The sequence below is a fragment of the Juglans microcarpa x Juglans regia genome, chromosome 5S (genome assembly GCF_004785595.1).
Source record: "Juglans microcarpa x Juglans regia isolate MS1-56 chromosome 5S, Jm3101_v1.0, whole genome shotgun sequence".
Classification (NCBI taxonomy): domain Eukaryota; kingdom Viridiplantae; phylum Streptophyta; class Magnoliopsida; order Fagales; family Juglandaceae; genus Juglans; species Juglans microcarpa x Juglans regia.
The window spans coordinates 29,293,491-29,308,818 of record NC_054603.1 but is presented as its reverse complement, the minus strand read 5'-3'; the positions used below and the strand labels follow the sequence as shown (position 1 = coordinate 29,308,818).

General features: G+C 35.6%; 1 protein-coding gene and 1 pseudogene across 4 annotated transcripts; both read left to right on the top strand.

The window, feature by feature from the left end:
• Positions 1-664: 664 nt before the first annotated feature.
• LOC121267842 lies at positions 665-6,763 on the top strand (annotated as a pseudogene).
• Positions 6,764-8,913: 2,150 nt separating this feature from the next.
• On the top strand, positions 8,914-14,746 carry LOC121268049 (mitochondrial substrate carrier family protein B-like). Of its 4 annotated transcripts, none has more exons than XM_041172163.1 (7): positions 8,914-9,461; positions 10,864-11,040; positions 11,178-11,324; positions 11,501-11,602; positions 11,688-11,758; positions 11,869-11,936; positions 14,319-14,746. In XM_041172163.1, the coding sequence occupies exons 1-7, from the start codon at positions 9,234-9,236 to the stop codon at positions 14,327-14,329; spliced, it is 804 nt and encodes a 267-aa protein (XP_041028097.1). In that variant the 5' UTR covers positions 8,914-9,233; the 3' UTR covers positions 14,330-14,746. The 4 variants fall into 4 exon arrangements, with proteins under 4 accessions (XP_041028097.1, XP_041028094.1, XP_041028095.1 ...); XM_041172160.1 differs by having other exon boundaries at positions 9,014-9,461; positions 14,288-14,746; XM_041172161.1 differs by lacking the exon at positions 14,319-14,746 and adding an exon at positions 12,087-14,164 and having other exon boundaries at positions 9,030-9,461.
• The last annotated feature ends 582 nt before the right edge of the window (positions 14,747-15,328 follow it).

Below are 15,328 nucleotides of genomic sequence, written 5' to 3'. Positions count from 1 at the left end.
TTCAAAAAATATGTTTTGATATTTTTAATCCAAACTAAAACTAAAAGAATAAAAAAATATAATAATAATAAAACAAAGAGAAAGAACATGTTATAATTTAGAGGCTTAAGAATGTGAGATTGCTCGTTTTTTAATTATATTTTTAAATAAGTGTTTAAAAAAATGTGAGTTTTTTTATTGAAAATTAAATAAGTTTTTCTATTTATCATTTCTATATTATACATTACACATATTTATTTATTTTATTATTATTAAATCAAATGAATTTTTTTTATTTATATAAGAAAAAAATTAAAAAAAATATATAATATAAAAATAATGAATAGAATCTTTTAAAAAGATTTTCACAAGTCTTTGCAAATCATATCCCTCGAATCATAAATCATAATAATAACGACAAAAACAAAAATAAAAAAGCTTCCCACTTGTCAGAAATATCTGAAACACAACACAATACGGTACAGTCAGTTAGTTCAATCATTACCGAAAATAGCCGGTCATCGTCCGGTTCCTCAAACGCTATGCGCTCTCTCACAAGCCCAGTTCCCCCTGAGGGGAGAAAGGATTTGGTCGTAAATCTGTATGTGTCTGTGAGTGAGTGAGTGAGTGATTCACTGTCACACAGAGAGAGAGAGAGAGAGAGAGAGGGAGAGAGATCGATATCAGTGCGTATGAAGATGCGTGTGTATGCGTCTCTATTCTCCCTCCCAATACTCTCTCAATCACTTCACGTATCCCCTGGCTACGATGAATAACCTCGTGTCAGTCTCTGCCATAACTTTTTCAGCTCAGAATCACATCATGATAGCCTCTCATTTCATCATCACCTCCCTCATCTCTTTCACTGTTCAAGCTTCTCTCTCCTGTAATTATCCTCCTCTTTGTTACCCATAATAATCCCCGTAGGGCTTTTAATTCTTTACCCTTCTCTTTCCCCTGTCCCACTTCTTTTGTCTATGGCGGAGGGTTTCGAGCCCTACCATGTCCCTCAACAGAGCAGAAGAGATAAGCTCAGAGTAGTCATCTCCCAGAACCACCACGGTGATATTGTGGAACCCACCACCGCGGCCAACCTCCAACACTGCGCAGGTTTACTCCCTCTCTACGATCCCGCGCTTCTCTCCACCGATTTGCTAACTTGCGCCAACGCTTCCGCTCACGAGTTCCACCACCAGAACCTTCAGCTCTCGGGGCCTACTGCGGAGGCTTGTAAAGCAAGCGGCTGCTCTGTGAAAGAGGAAAGCGTCAATCTGATGGGGTTCGTGGGAGGTATGATGAACGGTGCGTCGTCTTCTTCCTCGGCTCCTCACCCCTCGTACTTAGATCGCCACCAAAACTCTTTGCCTAATATTCCGAGCTCTATCCAAGACATTAACAGTAACCCTTTTCTTTATCCCCCTGGAAGTCTTCAGAACCTTCGAGATTTCGATCAGAGCTATAGTGGTGGTGAGGTTGTGGCGTTTAAGCCAGAACCACTGTCTCTATCCCTGTCTTCTCATGCTACCCAACAAAGCAATCTTCCACTGGAACTAAATTTTCAAAGATATGGGTCAAGTACTTGTGGGTATGTGATTCCCAGCATTGTTGGAGGCAGTGCCTCGGCCTCGAACGATGTGTCGCGGAGCTCCATCCCGCTCGGGCCGTTTACAGGTTACGCTTCGGTTCTCAAGGGATCGAGATTCTTGAAGCCCGCGCAACAGTTGCTAGGGAGTTATGCGATTTCGCCGGTCGTGGAATTTACGCTGAAAAGATCGCAGCGGATTCGTCTTTAATGGACTCTCCCATGGAGTGCCTGAGTTCAAATGGAATTGTAGACACTCCGCTGAGTTGTGGGGATGGGGGGAGATTCGGAGAAAGAAGTCCAGGCTTATTTCGATGCTCGATGAGGTTTGCATTTTTTTTTTTTTGGTTTTTTTCTGCATCTTTTGAAAACCAATTTTTTCATTGAATAGATAATTCTTTCTTGTTTTTTTTTTTTTTTTTTTTTTTTTTTGTGTCGATTTTGTTTCTTTCAAATTTGGCTCATAGTTTTTTCATCTGATCTTTTATGAAACCCAAGATTTGTCTCTGCAGAAGCAACTTCTGGATTTTTTATTTTTATTTTGCTTGATTGGTTGTTGTGTTAACCAACGTGCAGTTTGTGGTGTTGCATGGATAAGTTTAATTAATTTACTATTTATAGCTTCGTCAGCTGTGTTCTTTGTGCATTAGATTCTGTTTTAAAGGATTGATAACATAATAACATTGGCGATCGCAAAATCGCCTTTTGGAAAAGGTGACAGTAGGGAATATATGCACTAATATTGGCATTCGTGTTTGACAGCCGTAGAATGAGTTCTGGTTGGGGACATGTTGCCACCGAGTTTAATTAGGGAGTAATGTGCATAAAGTGAGTGAAGGAATCCGTTTGAAAAGATTTATACTTCTATAAAGTGCGTAAGTAAAGCATATGATATTCCATAATTAAAGAGCACGAGATGAGTAGATGACAAGGTGTCTACCCTCGTTATTTGATTGGTCTCAGCCTTTTGAATTTAGGCGATCACAATAGAGTAATCTCCGTTTGGATTTAGATATGAGTTGACATGATTTTAGTTGAGTTGAATAAAATATTGTTAGAATATTATTTTTAATATTATTCTCATTTTGTTATTTGAAAAAGTAAAATTGTTTGTTATATTTTGTATGAGAATTTGAAAAAGTTGTAATGATGTGATGAGATGAGTTGAGGTGAGTTTCGAATTCAAACGAGTCAAATGAGGTAGCTTACAAAGCTAAATTTATCGAGAATGGGGTGAATAAATAATTAGTTTTCCTTTATTGAACATATATATATTTTCTTGACAGGGAACCACTCTATGACAGAGCCCTTAGGGCTCACCCAAATTAAATTAGAATAGCCAAAGAAGAATGCCATAAGGGTGGCTAGGTGATTGATCCATTCACATGTATACTACACGCACTAGGGTTGCAAGTTGCTCTTAAAGTTTCTAGGCTGCCATTTATGTTAGCTAGTTATGAAGAGTTTGTGGTTGGTAGTTAGTTGGTCTCTCCTTTAAAATATTTTAAATAAAGCCTCATTTTATTAGAATTGTGTTGGTAGTTAGTTGCTCTCACCTATAAATATTTTAAATAAAACCTTATTTTATTGAAAATTTTGAAAAATATTCAATAGAGTAATTTATATTTTATTGTATTATAATGAAGAGTGACTCACTTAAATTTTGCCTTAGGCCTCAATTTGTATCGAGCCACCCCTAATAGGGAGTAGGATGCATTATGATACATTTCTTTAGTTTCTGGTCAATAAGAAGTGCTTGTCACTTCAAATTTGTTAAGAGTTATGCTTGTTTTACCCATTCGTTATATAGGATTCAGTGAGGTTCTTTGAGCCTTTAAAATTCAGTAACCTCTCTCATTCACAAAGATCTTTACATCTGTAAACAGGACCGTAAGTTGCCTTCTGAGGATCCCTATATCCATCCATTTTATATATATGTAGCTCAATTGTTAACCTCAATTACTAACTAAGGGCATGCTTGGGTAGTAAGATGAGATGACAATTCTGTGAATAATAGTGAAATAGTTTTGAGTTAAAAAGTTTTATTGGGTTTTGGTATAGGGATAGAAAAAGTTGAATAAAAATATTTCAAAATTAAAAATTGTTTGAATATAAGTTTTTAATATTATTTTCATTTTGAAATTTGAAAAAGTTGTTTTTTCTTTCTTGGGTTTTGTTTGGAAGTTTTGGAAAATTGTAATAATTTTTTTTTAGAAGTAAAAAATATTATATATCAAAGGAGAAACCATGTACACTGGATGTATACAAGAAAACATCTTGCCCAAAATGACTCAAAAATTCCCTAATGACCCAAAAAGCCCGGGAAAAGAACAACCCAAAATACACTAGACCGGTCCCCAGCTCTTGTTTCTCGTAGAACTAAAACTCTACCCGAACACCCAATCCCAAACCCTTGATTCCCCCGTCTTCACGATGTCCTCCCTCTAGACTTTCTTCTAGTTGAGCTACCACCCTTAGCGTCGTAGTTGATTGTCCAAGAAAGACGCTATAAAAAAGTTGTAATAATTAGGTAACGATTAGATGAAAAAATTGAAGATTTGAAATTAAAAAAAATTTTGTGCTAGAGTGATGTTCAAGAAGGAAATTATGAAAAGTTTTGAGATGAGATGAGATGTTCTTGAGTCATCTCACTTCCTAAACATGGCTTAAATCTATGTTAGTGTAAACTTGAAAGGTCAACTGCATTCTGTGTATCGTTATTTATGTCAAGTTATTTTAACAGCTCAATCTGTGAGATTGGTCTGATCAACACCTGGGTTATATTATATATAAGCTGACTTGGGTTCAAATCTTACCTAGAACAAAGAAAAAGGAAAATATGGTGTAAATGATCCAATTAGCCGGGGTTAAGTGTAAGTTGGGTTGAGGTGGATGCCTTTTCCTGGATAGTGATTTCAGTGGATGCCTTTTCCTGGATAGTGATTTCAGTAGTCCCATGTTAGTTGTAAACAGCTATGATAAAAGAAAGCCCACACACATTTATAATGATTACAGGATAGATGAGAACGAGCATTAACTCTCTATAAACAATGATTTTGGTGTGTACTACATTCAATGAGTATTGTTTTAGGTGATTTTCTGCTCTTTTTCCAAATATAAAACACGTTCAGCTAATTAAGTGGATGCTTGTGTGCATGTGAAGCTATAATAATCTTGTATGCATGCTTTGTTGCTTCAAAAGTGCGAATTGATGTTGCAGCCTTTTTCATTTGTTTGGGCCCCGACCTCAGGATAGGTTCCTGTTCATTAGTAGACTTATTAAAATATGTTAATTATAATGTCATGAAGGGAAATACAGTGTTTTTCTTTTCTACCCAGTGCGCACCAATTTTTAGGAAATGAGGCTGCAAATGAGAAATGGGTTGTTTTTTACTGCAAGGAAGTTTGCACCCTTCTAACCTGTAGAATATTCTCAAGTTCTCAGTAAAAGAAGAGAAATGAATTAAAAAAAAAAAAGAGAGGATAAATGGATAATTTGATGGGGGATATGATTATCTTGTTCCATTCTTGAGTATTTTTTTTCACTGTTTTCTCATTTCCACTAGGTGTACAGACGGTATAAGCAATACTATGAACAGATGCAGGCTGTAGTAACATCATTTGAGAATGTTGCTGGGCTAGGCAATGCTGCCCCCTATGCGAACTTGGCTGTCAAAGCTATGTCCAAGCATTTCAGGTGCTTAAAGAATGCGATTACCGACCAGCTTCAGTTCTCCAATAAGGCTCGTGATCATGGAACACATGGGAAAGATGAAGCTTCAAGATCTGGGAATAATGACAGAGGACTTTATTGTCAGAGACCTGTACACAGTTCAGGATTCCTGGAACACCAACCTGTTTGGCGACCCCAGAGGGGGCTTCCTGAACGTGCTGTAACCGTTCTCAGGGCATGGTTGTTTGAACACTTTTTGCATCCGTAAGTAGTTTAATTAGCTGGTTAATGATCAAGAAACATAAAGTTCCACAAATGGAAGAACAAATCATCCCCCTCCGTTCCCACCCCCTCACCCTCATTTATGATTTGTTGACATTCTCTCCGTTTACTATGTTATATTACAGTTATCCAACTGATACAGACAAGTTAATGTTGGCTAAAGAAACTGGCCTATCACGGAGCCAGGTGTGCCATTCCTCCGCAAACCCTAGTGTTGTGTTTCATTTTCACTCATTTCATGTTCACGTTGATCTGAGGTGGATTTTCAATTGGTTTTGACATTTTCTATTGTGAGCCAGGTTTCTAACTGGTTTATCAATGCAAGAGTAAGGCTTTGGAAGCCGATGGTGGAAGAAATTCATACACTAGAAACACGGCAAGCCCAAAAAGCTTCACAAAGGGATGAGCGAACTGCCAGCAGATCAAATGATCATTTGAGTTCGGCAAACACACATGGATCCAACAACCCAACTCCTTCTAACCAAAGGGTCCAAGACACCCCATCAAAACGCACCAGAAATGAAGTTCCTGATATACATCTGGTGGGGAGCGAGGAAGCACATAACTTATCCTTCAACTTCTCATGTCATTCTCATGCTGGTGGAGGTGTAGGTGTGAGCATGGCAGGTGGAAGTGGTGGTGTTTCTCTAACATTGGGTCTTCATCAGAATAATGGGATTGGTTTATCAGAGAACTTTCCCATCAATGCAGCTCAACGCATTGGCCTCGGCCTTGAGACAAATGGTGAGGGATACGTTATGGGAGGTTTTGAATCACATAATCGGAATTTCGGAGATGTTATTGGGGGGCAGCTATTACATGATTTTGTGGGCTGAAGATCATATGTTCAGTTCAAGGTGGATCTGTCTGAACGTCATTTAATTAATTGGATATAATTCCTTAGTTAGATGTGCTCTTACCAACTCCATATATAGAAAGAGAAGCCTGTTATTTTAAGAGGTATTATTACATCGTGATCATCGCATTCCATACTAATGCTCTCATTTCAAAAGCGACCCAATCCCTTCTCTCTCTCTCTCTGTCTCTCTCTCTCTCTGTGGCGACTACTCTTTTGGAGCTAGCGTTTCTCTTGTTTACTGAGTATATTTCCAAACATAGATCAGACAGTGGTGTAAATGTTCAACAGAGTACGTGGCATGGTAGAACAAGACAGGAAACTACAGTGTGGGCCATCCGTACGGTTGTCGTCTTTTGATTGAGATTTATACAGTTCTGTTTTTTGTTTCTGCTATGTTTATATACGTACTATGACGTTACGATGACGTTAACAGGCTCCTCCAACGATAACTGGCCGCCAAAAGTTTAGACCCAGGGGGGGCATTGGACACTCTTTTCTGTAACAAAATTGCCAATGGGATTTTAACCAAAGTTGGATTTCAGTGATCATTCTTGGTTATATGGATATATTATAAAAATTTATCTCATCAGTCACTATTTAAATTATAAGTGATATGTGAGAGTGAATAGTGATTAATGAGTAGAATTTTTCGATATCTGATAGTATTAATTTGCACATTTCCAGTGGGGCAAACCATATGTATGTTTCTAAATTTTTTTGGAATTATAATATAAAATTATCTCTTGTAATTTGTTTTAAAATAAAATTGTCATTTGCGCTTTGAAATTAAAATTTTTGCTCCTTAATACTTTTAACATCGATCAAATTAATTATTCTGTTAAAATTTGTTACTAAACCGTTCTTTTCGTATTCTAAATAAAAAATTAAATAAATTTTATTTTTAAAAAAAATCTGACTTTCCAAAAATGTTTTTGTGAAAAAAAAAAACATCACCAACGAGATGTGCTCGGACCAAGATGGTCGTCCACAGCCGTCCTAGCTCGCACGACTCTCCCATGATAGATATAACTGCGTTTGGATGTTGAACTGAGTTGAGTTGAGTTGAGATGATAAATTATTGTTAAAATATTATTTTTTAATATTAATATTATTTTAAAATTTAAAAAAGTTGAATTGTTTATTTTATTTTGTGTTGAGATTTAAAAAAGTTGTAATAATAAATTAAGATAAGTTGAAATAAGTTTGAGATCCAAACTCACCCTAGAGAACTCTCAAGATTGGGTTGGGCCAGTTGAAGCCCAATTACTTTATGGGCTCCAAATCTCTACCCTGGAGGTTCGTTAGGGTTCCACTGTGATAAGGAGAAGATGTATGGGCCTGCAACCCTAATAATGAAATTTTACACATGAATTTTCATCAAACATTTCTTTGTTTTGTCTTTGTTTTTCTCATTTGTCTGCCAATAGAGTGTTGTATTTGGATGGGTTGGATTTTTTTGTTTTTTTTTTTTGAAAAATTGGATTGGTTGGATTGGGAAAGGAAGATATGAACTTGAATCTTTATAATTTGAAAACTTATAGACAGGGGTGGCTCAATACAAATTGAGACTTAGGGTAAAATTTAAGTGAATCATCTGTAATTATAATACAATAAAATATAAATTATTATATAAATATTCTCAAAATTTTCAATAAAATGAGATTTTTTTTAAATCTTTAAATACAGTTTTTGTGAATTTATATTTACAACTTAAAATGAGGTCTCAATGTAGATTTTGTGCCATAATTTAGTAAGATCTTAAAAAATTATTTAAAATGTAAATAATTCACTCATGTATTACTTATAAAAAAAGATTTATTGTATTAAATATTAAATTTAGTTTTATGAGGCCTTAAACACATTAAAACTATAAAAATTATTTAAAATTTTATTTAATGAAATGGTTTTTATTTTTTATTTAAAAAAAATTAAAAAAATACATCATTTTTATTTTTGGGGCCTTACGTTGGATGGAGCCTTAGGCAATGGCCTTACCATTGAGATGGCCCTACTTATGGACTTATAGTTATCATCTATTTTATAATCAGTCTCTAAATATTTCATAATGCGGTATCAAATGATTGACTCACAAATTGAATAAAATAAATTTTCTTTAATCATTTAATATTACATAATCAGATGACGAGAGAATGACCATATTACTATTATAATTTATCTCTTTTATTTGGTTTTTACGTTGAGATTAAGGTCTTTGTTTAGATAGCGAAAATATTTTATCTCATCTCATTATTACAATTTTTTTAAATTTTCACACAAAATAAAAAATATAATAAATAATTCAACTTTTTTAAATTCTAAAATAATAATAATATTAAAAATAATATTACAAAAATATTTTATTCAACTTTTAATTTTTATCTCAACTCATCTTATTTTAACTCACTATCCAAATTATACCTAAGAGTATTTCAGATAATCTGTAAATAGTAATCAAAATAATTTGTAAATAATAATAAATAATAATAAATAATTTAATAATAATAATTAACTAGCCTGAAAATATTTGAGAACGGTTATATTTTAACCCTCAAATTTGGAGCAAACTCTAAACTTTGAATTTTAAATTAGATAGAAAAAAAAAACTATATAAAATTTTATTTGAATCAAGAATCCAAATCGTACCTTTATCTCTCGTAGCTTACAAAAGTCCTTCTAAATGTCAGACGTGATTGTTTGTCTCGGGTTTTAGATGTAAACGCAGTATATTCCTTCTGAGTAGGGTTCGGTTTCACTTTCTCTTTCTTTTGATAAACATTCCTTGACCCCATGATCTCCCCATTTTTCCGATTCTTGGGGTCTCTGACATTTCTTGCCTGTCTTTGAAGCCCGAGACTTTGATGGAAGCTCGAGTTGGTGTGGTTGTTGAAGGAGAGCAGAGAGCTCTGAACTCTGCTCACGGTTGCGTCGTCGACCGGAAATTTTTGCAGCAGCACAACCATACGAACCAATCACTGAAACAGAATTCTCAGATTGGGACGGTCCAACAGCTTCTCGCCGGTGGTATTGCGGGTGCTTTTGGAAAAACCTGCACGGCGCCTCTGGCTCGCCTTACCATCCTCTTTCAGGTCCGTTCTTTCACTCTGTTTCTGATTTATAATCTGACCTACGGAAACTTGTCGTTATTTATATTCTGCCGTGGGCCGTTACGGTTTGTGAATTTTAAACCTCACTGGGAATTGGGATTTTGGCTTGGGTTGGGGTTGGTTTTGTTGATAGTATTAACGTTTCAAAGTTTTCTATTTAACGCGGATTTGTTAATTTGGGTTGCAATCTCTGTTAAAGAGGACACCAGAAGGTTTGGGGAAAAAAAACAGGCTTCATTTTCTTGGAAGGATACAGCATAAATAATAAGAGAAGAAGGGGGGACAATGACAGATGATATTATCTCGAAGCTCTGTACTATTTGATTGCATACATGAAACTGTAACAATCACTAGAGAAGATAGGATTAGGAATTGCAACACAGCTCACTTAGAGGGTGAGTAGCCTCCAGGGAATGAGAGAGAAGAGAGAAATTCTAGAACTTTGATTCAAATAATTCTTCAGATGCTTTCTACAGGAATGCTGCGATGGATAATAAGTGGAACCTCTCTAACGGTTTTCCACAGAGCAGTAGCCAATCACTGGCCTTACTAGCTACAGTACAATTACCGATAAAAAAAAAAAAAAAAAACTAGCTACAGTACAATTACTACTAATGGCCATGCAAGGCCTTACAGGAAATACAAGACGTAACAATTCCAAATAACCAAATAGGCTCGTGGCCCATAACCGAACTGACGCCTGCCTTCACTTCCAAATGGAGCCCACTTTGTGTCCTGGCCCACGAATGGCCCAGTGCGTGTGACAGAAACTCGTCTTGGATTTACAATTACCTCACTGTACCCATGTTTTAATCTTCATGGGGAATATGCGAGGAATTGATAAAGAAAAGCAGTTTGATTTGATCTTTATAATGGGCAGTTTTGTGTGAGTGCAACTTTTTTTTATTGTTTGGAAAGGATTGGTAGTAGGAAAGATTTTATATTGAGTTACTCACAAAGTTTGCTAATGTGATCATCAACCAATGGGGAAGAAGCTGGAGAAGCTTGCTTCATTTTTGACAAGTACGTAAACATTAGAAAGTGTTAGGTACAAATTAGCATGTACTGATTTTTTCCAGAATGTTATATTTTCATCACATTCATTTGAGAAATATGAATTTCAATTGTGGGGTTCAAATGAAAGTTTGTTAGTTTTTAATGACTAGAAGCACCTTTCTGTATGAATTTTGCAGAGAAGTAATGTTGATGAGTTTCATTGCTTTAATTGTTGACTATCAATTATAAATGATGCTTAGTATCATCATCAGTTTAATAAACTTGAAACTTAAACATGTAAACTGGTCTGTAATTTCCATCAGCAATTTTTTTTCTTGGCACTTATTTCCTCCAACCGCTTAGGGCTGTTGTATATCATTCTTATTAGGTGCAAGGCATGCACTCTGATGTTGCAGCACTGAGTAAGGCTAGCATATGGCGTGAGGCTTCTCGAATCATCAACGAAGAAGGGTTCAGAGCCTTTTGGAAAGGCAATCTGGTTACGATTGCTCATCGTCTACCTTATTCTGCAGTCAACTTCTACGCATATGAACGCTACAAGAATGTGAGTGCCTATGTACTTTCAGTAATTCTGATATGCTGTTAAAAGTAGGATTTTTTTAATGGGTAAAAAAGAGTAGAATGTTATATTGTCTTTGCAAGATGCGTAATATCATCCGTACATTTTTGTATGTTCTGCAGCAGTTGCATTCGATTATTGGGGAAAATCGTAGAGGTAATACAAGTTCAGATCTTTCTGTGCGCTTTGTAGGTGGTGGATTGGCAGGAATAACAGCTGCCTCTCTTACATATCCTCTTGATCTTGTTAGGACACGTCTTGCAGCACAGGTAATGTTAGCATAGCTTGGGTGGTTTTTCTTATCCTGTCTCCGTGTGTGTATTCTCTCTCTCTCTCTCTCTGAGAGGTAAGAGTTAAATCAACTGTGAAAAAATGGCAAAAAGCCATCCTTTTGTCTTTTGAGTTGAAAGTTTTTCTAAATTCAATTAATTTTTATACTCTGCAGACAAATTCATCTTACTACAGAGGCATCTGGCATGCCTTTCACACCATTTGTAGAGATGAAGGTTTTATGGGTTTATATAAAGGACTAGGAGCAACACTTTTGGTAGGCTTTTATACTTTTCCTATTCCTTATTTAAGGCTCCATTTTATTGACCTCAATTGGCATTCGAATGCTTTGTATGGCGCAGAATGTTGGACCCAGTATAGCAATAAGCTTTTCTGTTTATGAGACCTTGAGATCTTTTTGGCAGTGCCAAAGGTGAATACTCCATATTTTTGTTGAGGCATGATTGATGTGGAGTTGTTTTTGTTGCATACTGTTCTGTGCAGCCTGGTTGAAATATTCTTACATTTTGATTTTGGCATCAGGCGCAATGATTCCACTGTCATGGTCAGTCTTGCTTGTGGCAGTCTTTCAGGCATTGCATCATCAACTGGTGAGTTCTCTGAGACTAACACTCCCTTTATCGGTCTTTGATGCATCAGTTACCTGGGTTTTGAAACAATGTTTTTACATTGCTTTGCAACTCTGATCATGTTGCTTGAATGTGTGGTTGCTACTTTTTCTCACTCTAATTTTAATTCAGTCGCGGGAACAAGAAATTGCATGCATAGGTGGGATCGAATCCAACCAAGAAAAAGATTTTTCTTTCTTATTTCCAACCAAACCCTATATTGACGTGACTTCATGGAAATGGTGTTGGAAAGTAGAGTGGAAATATTGTTACACCACCTTCCTCTAGGGTTAGGAACACTACCAGCATTTAAAATATTTTCATGCAAGTCAGGTATAAAAGATTCCATAAAACGAAAACAATCCAAATTTTATTAGATAAATAGAGTCATGGTAGCACTTGTTAAAAACTTTTCCAAGTCTTGCGCTTATTCACAAATTTTCCCACTAAATACAAAGAACATAAAATTAAAATCTCTTGGAAAGATATAAAGTTCTAAGATCTGGTCTCATCCTCAGAAGCTAGGTCTGGTTCTCCAGCTCCTTTGTCATAATTTCTTCTCATGGGAATGTTAACATATAAACAATTGAGTCACATACTCTGTAACCACATTACACAATAAAAGTCATAACCAATTTGGATTTTGTTTTAGAAAAGAAAATGCTCATACATCAATGTTGCATGCTTATGCACTTAGTTTCACTTTCCTTGTTAGTTGGTACCACTGTTGACCCCTCTGAGTTAGGGTTAATGATCCTTGTATCTTGATTTTGCCCACAACCATATATTAGGAATCCATTCATGGGGATGACATCACTAGATGCACTACCACTTTGCCTGTCCTGGTGTTGCTATCCGTCCTTACCTTACGGGACCATCATACTTAGCATAGACAGTTCAGTAGAATCAGTATATAGCGTACATGTCATACATTCAGCTATGAACTTGCTTTTTGCCTTGTCTTATCTTGTCTTATGGGATCTTATCATGTCCTTGTCTTTCATTGGTGCATCACATAGTTTGAAGCATAGTAGACATGATCATCACATGCGGACGCACATTTACAATTTGATGCCGGACAGAATTTAGATTAATTCTAGTTCCAACAGATAATTGAAACAGAGAAGACAAGAGATTCGTCCAAAATACAGAGAAAACTCTAAATAATATTGATTAATAGTGAAATTCAAAAATTATTTTATGAAGCCCACAAGCCAGACTTAAATAGTTGCAAAATTCGTAATTATGAAGATTTTTCCAAAAAAATCTAAATTATTGTATGAGAAAGAAATACACAAATAAAAAAGAATCCTACTAAAAATTAGGCTAAAATCAAAATCAGAATCACTTCCAAAACTTGAAACCAAATATATACTAATAAGGTAAAAATGAGCATAAATATATGATTTGAGGGAAAATAAATAATATTGCCCTTAATCTAAGGAAGATATTAAGCTTTTCTTTTATATTTGTACAGATTCATTTTTTTAAGGTAGTACTTCAATGCAATCAACGTAGGATTTGGACCTAGATACCATATCAATTTGAGTTTGCACCACAATTCCTTTGCATCCATTATTTTCATACATAAATAATAAGGGTGCATGGTACGTGGGCTATCAAAGAATAAAGTCATGCTTCAAATAGTTATGGATCAAAATATGTACATATCATATATAGATCGGGAAAGAGATCACTTGTTTACAAATTTACAAATGAGTGTGATTATAGCAAAATCAGTGGGACCATGATTTCTTACATAAAATAGATAAAAGGGTGGGATCACGATTACTTACAACTTCCAATGACCTGAGGAAAGCCAAAGCCAAACTAAGCCCATACTACAACAGGACTAGTCAATGTTAGGATTGAAGACCCTTAAAATCATTATGAAGAGCTTGAACTTCTCCTTTTCAAGTAATATGTGATCTGATTAATCAATGCCTTGTCTTATGTGGTACTCATTTGGCTTAAGCACTTACAGACGGGTAAACTGGTAAAGGCTAATAGGAACGTCTATTCTGAAGAGATTTGTTCGGAATTGCTGTTCTTTTTCTTCCCATGTTGATATCACTGTCATCCACTGATATAAATAATTATAGACTTGGAACTTCTATCCTAAAGAGATAAGTTAGGGATTACTGTTCTTTTTCTTTGTTGATGTCACTGGCATACACTGATATAATTATGGACTTAACAGAGTAGATTCATAAAGAAAGTCATGGCTAATGTGTACTAGACATTAATTATTTGTTGTTTTCTTTGTCAAAACAATATTTTTTGTTTTCAATATATCTGTGTGAGTATCTTTTCCTCTCTTGATTACTTTCTAGCAACATTCCCTTTGGATCTCGTGAGGCGAAGGATGCAGTTAGAAGGGGCTGGTGGTCGAGCCCGTGTCTATAATACTGGCTTGTTTGGGACACTAGGGCACATAATCCGGAATGAAGGCGTGCGAGGCCTGTATAGAGGGATTATGCCAGAATACTACAAGGTTGTTCCCGGAGTAGGCATTATGTTCATGACTAATGAGACGCTAAAGATGCTTCTGTGACACATCCCAGGAAGTTTTTTAATTGCCAAAAGTTTCCCGTTTTCTGCCATTGACTATGCTACCAAGCTAACAGAGTCATAGACTCACTCTGTTTTGCAACATGGGAAGGCGGAGAAGAGAATGAAGTTCATAAAGGACACGAGGTAGATAGAAGAATAGTTTCGGAATTTATGTTGAGAAATTATGTGGTGGTAGATTTTATCCTTGCTACCACGAGACCATATATATATATATATATATATATATATATATATATATATAGATATTTTTTTTGCACAGATTTTCAATGAGCCATACTAAGTGTACCCAAGTCCAATATGATTTAGTAGTAACATATTCATGTTGCTATTGGTGATCATATGATCACTATAGTTGTGTTGTATAGCCAGCTCGTTTGTTACTTGCCTGCCCTTCTGCAGAATTACCTTTTCCAGATGCTCATTTTTTTAATAGATCTGTATGTATCCCATGTTGCAGAGAAATGATTACTTCTAAAAAAGTATTAAGGACTCTTTTCATTGAAATATATTGTGTTACTGTAATATTGGTTCTTTGACTCAAGATAATAGACTTGGATTACAGAAAGTGTTTAGCCTTCTGCTATCGGGTATTGCCCTGTACATTCATTGAAGAAAAAATTCAGTAAAAGGCAATCCAAGAAGATAATCTCTATGACAGGTCCGTGCTCTGAGAATTACTCGACAAAATGCGTACGTAAACGACAATGGATATAAAGTATCTATCTATGATTCTATTTCGTGCTTTCTACATTAATGAAATCAGAAGAAACGATAATTTTCGGTTGTACTCGCGGTTCTAG

Coding starts and splice junctions, on each gene's coding strand:
- LOC121268049 (XM_041172160.1), top strand. CDS start 9,234: ATGGAAGCTCGAGTTGGTGTGGTTGTTGAAGGAGAGCAGAGAGCTCTG. Junction 11,041..11,177: donor CATATGAACGCTACAAGAAT/GTGAGTGCCTAT, acceptor TATGTTCTGCAG/CAGTTGCATTCGATTATTGG. Junction 11,603..11,687: donor GACTAGGAGCAACACTTTTG/GTAGGCTTTTAT, acceptor TGTATGGCGCAG/AATGTTGGACCCAGTATAGC.